A 5,627-nucleotide genomic window follows, 5' to 3' on the forward strand; every position below is an offset into this window, starting at 1 on the left:
ACATCCAAAACATCCAAAACAAAAGCAAACCGAACAGAGAGAGCGATGTGGAACCTGTGGAACAAAATGGTTGAGCGTCGAGCGAATGGAGGGCGGAGCCTTCCGTCTACCTAAGCGGCAAGAGAGAGAGAGCGCGCCTTGCCTCTGTGTGCGTGTGCGCTCTCTCAGGCCTCTTTTGTAGACTTCCCTTCGAGCGGCGACGAGGGGTTGGACTATAAATAGCGCTTGCCCGAGCTGTAGAGAATCAGTATTGCCCACAGCTTGCAACGTGCCACAACCACAACTCGAACAGAGCAATCCGTTAGTGTGTGTCCAAAGAAACCAAAGAAAGAAAAACTATAGTCTGTAAATCGCATGAAAATGGTGAAAAGTGTCTGCGAAATGGAGTTCAAGAGCAACTTCTCCATCGACGCCATTCTGGCCAAGAAACCCACAAACAAAACCGCAACATCGGCGCCGATCATCAAGCATGAGCCCATGCCCCTGCCACATCACCATCACCAACACCAACACCATCATCAGCAGCAGTATGTGCATCCGTATGGCAACTCCGATGGCGAGCTGTCGGCTTCGGAGGATTTCGACAGCCCCTCGCGCACCAGCACACCCATGAGCAGTGCCGCCGAGTCGCTGTCCTCGCAGAACAACGACAAGCTGGACGTGGAGTTCGACGACGAGGAGGACCAGCTGGAGGAGGAGGAGAGCGAGGGCGAGGGCAACCCCAGCAAGAAGCAGAAGATGAGCGGCTGCAGCAGCGACACCAAGAAGCCGCCGTACAGCTACAACGCCCTGATCATGATGGCCATCCAGGACAGCCCCGAGCAGCGCCTGACCCTCAACGGGATCTACCAGTACCTGATCAACCGCTTCCCCTACTTCAAGGCCAACAAGCGGGGCTGGCAGAACTCCATCCGCCACAACCTGAGCCTCAACAAGTGCTTCACCAAGATCCCGCGCAGCTACGACGACCCCGGCAAGGGCAACTACTGGATCCTGGACCCCTCTGCCGAGGAGGTCTTCATCGGCGAGACCACCGGCAAGCTGCGCCGCAAGAATCCCGGTGCCAGTCGCACCCGCCTCGCCGCCTACCGCCAGGCCATCTTCTCGCCCATGATGCCCAGTGGCTATGGTGCCCCCGCGCCCGGCTACGGCTACCCAGGCGTGCCCTTTGCCGGCGCTGCTGCCGCCGCCGCCGCTGCCGCTGCGGCGCTCTACCAGCGCATGAATCCCGCCGCCTACCAGGCGGCCCTGCACCAGCAGATGCAGTACCAGGCTGCTGCCGCTGCCGCCCCGCCCAGCCATCAGCAGTCGCCGCATCCCGCCCAGCTGCAGGGCTATGCTCCGCACATGAGCGCCGAGCTCTTCCAGCGGATGCAGTTCTTCGGCAAGTTCCCCGCCAGCTAAGGAGTGCCTCCGAGGCTGCAACGCCCAGCGCTTTGGATCCACGGGACAAGGCTTTGCCAAGCCACCGCCGTCACGCAGTGGGGACTGGGGTATGTGGCAGTGCTACCTGCCTGCCTGCCTGCCACCTTCCCCGCATCCTATGACGTCTAAATGCTGCATTTAGCAAATTCTTTCGGCCATTTCATAAACATTTGGTCTTCAGCGGGCCCCCATTGTCGGCCTGGAAAGTCGACAAAAAGAAAACCCCAGGAAAAAGGACCGCTTTGGTGAGGGCCCCGCCCTCTGGTGCCGAATGGGGGCCGAAAAATATATACCTATACAGCATATATCAAAAAAGTTTAAAAAAATAAATAAAAAATTTTAAAAGAAAAATCCCATCTTTTTTCCTTGGTTTTTGGTCAATTTTTTCAGAGAAATATACCTCAAAAACAAGATTGAAATGTCTTAATATTTTGATGATGATTATTCACCTTTTTTTGTGCCGTACATCTGCTGTCCAACTCCGTTCGTTTCACATTTATTCAGCTTCCTCTAGCTTGTGTTTCCTTTCATCCTGATGACTTAATTAGTTGTTTGCAGAGCCAGCGGCAAACATGAAAATGATTCCCGAAAAAAAGGCAGAAAACGAGGGAGTAGGAGCCAGAGCCGGAGCCAGAGCCGGAGTCGGACGCACAAAATGAGCCATCACCCATTGACTTAACCCCCAGTGGCCGCAGTGTGTTGTTGTCTCAATTTTGTTTGGGTCTTTACATGCCCAGTGACAACTCCAGCTGTGAGAGATGTGTGCCGAGCACCGCAGGTAAGATCCCATGCCAGATATGGGGTCCAGCCAGGCCATTGTCTACTAGTTCTGGACAGAGAGCACAGCACACTTCTCTCTCTCTCTCTCTCTCTCTCTCTCGTTCGGGGCAATTTTTCTTCACTTTTGTTATACAATTTCTCAAACTAATATGCCCGGGCTCTTGCAGCGCTGCCTCGTCTTCGATTTTGGAAAGATGAGAATCTTAAGGAAATACTAGAAAGGGCACCGACATGCAGAGCAATAGCCTGGGCCTGGGCCTTGTTTTTTTGGGTTTCTCTGATGGCTTCATTTCGTATATTTTCACTTGGAATAGGGCACTGTTAGGAAAGCGGCTTCTGATTCTTTGATCACTTGACATGTGTGTGTTGCCTGTGTATCTGTGTATCTGTAAGTGCGCGTTGGAGTAAAAAATGTGAGAAAAAGGGAGCATCATCATCATCATCATTCCATCGCTGCCTCATATCAATGGCATCAGCAAGTCTTCCCCCCCACTCCAAAAGAAAATTCGAATAACAAGCCTTGATAATATCATAAATACAGCGCTTTTCTCTCGCTCGCTTTTGTGCCCCTTCCTACAGCGATTTGTAAACGAAATGATAATTAATATCATCGTTACTAGATTAATCCTCGTTCCCTCTCTTTCTGGCAGCAGGGAGCGGGGGCCTCCATCGGGCTGCGATCAGTAGCAATTATCATATTTTGTGTGCCCATTTTTCATCGTTTCAATAATTGTAAATTATTGTGTGTGTGTGTGTGTGTGTGTGTGCTGGGTAAATCATGTTATTGAAACGATTAGCTGGCAGTTTTATAAGGTGTCAGATGGGGATAGGTGGAGGGGGAGTGGGAGAGGGATTGGGACTGGGAGTTGTATAATAGTTCAGATCGTGATACCTTTAAAGGCCTTTCGAGTGGGGTCTTGATGTGTATTGATGTGTAGTGCAATCGTTAAACGGGTTTTGAGGCAGTCTAGTCTAGGATCTAGAGGTTTACGGGGTAGAGAGAGCTAGAGGCATAGAAGCTACTGCTCTTTTAGGAGTATCTCCCATATCTCCATCTCCATGAAGCTCTACCTTTTCCAGTTCATATAGATATGAGTACAATCCTTGGTTTAACCATTTTCTTCCTCTATCCATTGCTCATTTCCGCAGCCTCTAGCGGAGAACTCTTTCCCTAAAAACAAGCTCCTGTATGCCCCTTGTATGTACATATTTGGGGCTTATGCTCGGCTTAGGTCCAGCGCAAGAGTTAAATCACCTTTTGGGCCCACACGCCCTAAGCCAAGCCATCGAGCAGTCCAATATTTTGCATATACTCCGGTCTATAGATGGGAAAACTTTTTTGTACAATCCCCAGATCAGGGGCATTGTTTTATTGGGATATAGGACGGCAGGCCTGGATTGCCCAGCTTAAGATGCCTCGGTTTGTTATTGAAATAGATCGGATGAGCGCATTATATACTTAACACATTTCCCAATTATACTCGTATGCTACCGGCATGGCTGCCGAATCGGCAATCCACTTACCTAAGCCCGGGACTAGGCCGAAGGTCTAAGTCGCTAAATCAGTCCAGGGTACGAGAGAGAGAGAGGGTATCCTTCGCGTGTTCCTGTGGCAGCATTATTGGTTCATGGATTGCGGCTGCCCTGGGATTTGTTTAACTGTATCACTTTAGAAAAGAATTGGAAAGAGAATGGGCACCAGACAGGGGCATAGAGAGAGAGAGAGTAGCACGCGCTCAAGCGCACAAACGTCTTAACCAGTTCTCCTTTGCAAGGATCTGCTGTAGCTCTCTCATACTCGTACAATTGGCTTAAGTGCTCGACATGCAATTTGCAAAGATAACAAGCAGAATGGACCGTGCGGATCCCTGCCTCACCTATCTTATTACCCGGGTTAAGTGCACGGCTTACGGTGAGTCGAAAGAGCAACCTTGTGGGTCTGAGGCTCAAGCAGATGCCAAGACCTGATTACCCAGCGTGCAACCATAGGCCAGGACAGGACCAGGACAGGACCAGGCCAGGACCTACACAAGGATCGCTCTCCTCCGGCGTTGTGCGTGTGCCGTTTGTTACACTTCTCGTGCGTTTAGACTCCTGGTTGTTCCCTGTAGCCCGTTAATGATTCAAACCCCTCAACCATGGCTTAGGCCTATCCCTATCCGTATCCGTCTTCTATCCCATCCTCCTATCCTACTGCCGTATTTCATAAATATTTGATATATAATCGGTTAGTTCTTCGCTTTGTTTGGGCAAAGGCTTAAGGCCTGCATGGGTTTTTTCTTTGGATTTCAAAGGCTTTGTCTCCTTTTTTGTGGCTACTCTCTATAGAGATCTTTGATAGGATGAAGCAGTAGGTACATCTGTAAGCTAGGGAACTTTCTTGGGCAGATCATAGCCCGTTGAAAGAGGTGTCTAAGTGGTTGCCTAGGTGTTAGGGATTTTTTGCAGATGTCTCTCAATATTTTGGGGATGGAGTAGCAGGAGAGCTGTGGCCAAGCGTTTCGAAGTCCTTTAAAGATATATATATTAACACATATGTGGAGAAACGAGTTTTGTCTGGGAAAGATGGACAAATTCGGATCGGATAAGTCCATCAAGCATTTAGTTATCGATAGAATACCCTTTTCCCATTAAGTTTAATTTTTTTGATTATTCCTTCCCACAATTTGAGTTAGACGAAGAAGAACAATAAACATATCTGTTCATAAAATTTCGAATTTATACATAGAAATTTTTAAATTTTTTCTTGGTTCTTTTCTTTCTTGGTTTCTTGGGAGAGGAGGTGATGAAGCTGTGGTTTGATAGAAAAAAAAAAAAACAAAATTCCATAATATTATTTCACATTTTTGTGCAAAATTTGAATGCTCTAGCTTTAAGATTGGACTTTATGCAAAAATGTCGGACTGCAGGGGCTTCCATGAGTTCTTTTTGGGTACTTTCTCTGAAAGAACACTGATAATACTCATAAAGTAAGTCCTATTTGTACTACTTGAACGGCTTTTGATTCCACTTTCAACTGGGGGTTAGAGGGGGTTAGAGAGAGCTTTTCCCCATCGACTAACACAGATATCAGCTGACACTAAGCCCGTTGCACTCTTTTAGCCAAGTTGTCGTGCAAAAATATTGACATTTATCGATTGAAGCCCGCAATCCAGTTTGATGATGGCCACCACAATGGCACCACACCAGGGATCCCCTATACCACACCCAATCCCCAGTCCCCAGTCCCCGCTCTCTGCTGGGAAGCCCCGCAAGTATCGGGCGTGTCACCTCGCGGGGAAAATTGGAACCCTAACCAGGCGACCCGACCCCCTTGAACCATCCAAGTGGCGACCACACAGTGACCACAAAATGTGTTTTTAATTGAAACTGATGTGGCGGCTGGCCAGTACTCGATATTACCAGAGCTCTACGATGACGAT

General features: G+C 48.8%; 1 protein-coding gene across 1 annotated transcript; it reads left to right on the forward strand.

Moving 5' to 3' along the window:
• The first annotated feature begins 261 nt into the window (after window positions 1–261).
• Window positions 262–1,758, forward strand: LOC108164055 (fork head domain transcription factor slp1). Its single transcript, XM_017299635.2, has one exon. The coding sequence runs from the start codon at window positions 355–357 to the stop codon at window positions 1,402–1,404; it is 1,050 nt and encodes a 349-aa protein (XP_017155124.1). The 5' UTR covers window positions 262–354; the 3' UTR covers window positions 1,405–1,758.
• The last annotated feature ends 3,869 nt before the right edge of the window (window positions 1,759–5,627 follow it).

This window comes from Drosophila miranda, chromosome 4 (assembly GCF_003369915.1).
Source record: "Drosophila miranda strain MSH22 chromosome 4, D.miranda_PacBio2.1, whole genome shotgun sequence".
Lineage (NCBI taxonomy): Eukaryota > Metazoa > Arthropoda > Insecta > Diptera > Drosophilidae > Drosophila > Drosophila miranda.

Coding starts and splice junctions, on each gene's coding strand:
- LOC108164055 (XM_017299635.2), top strand. CDS start 355: ATGAAAATGGTGAAAAGTGTCTGCGAAATGGAGTTCAAGAGCAACTTC.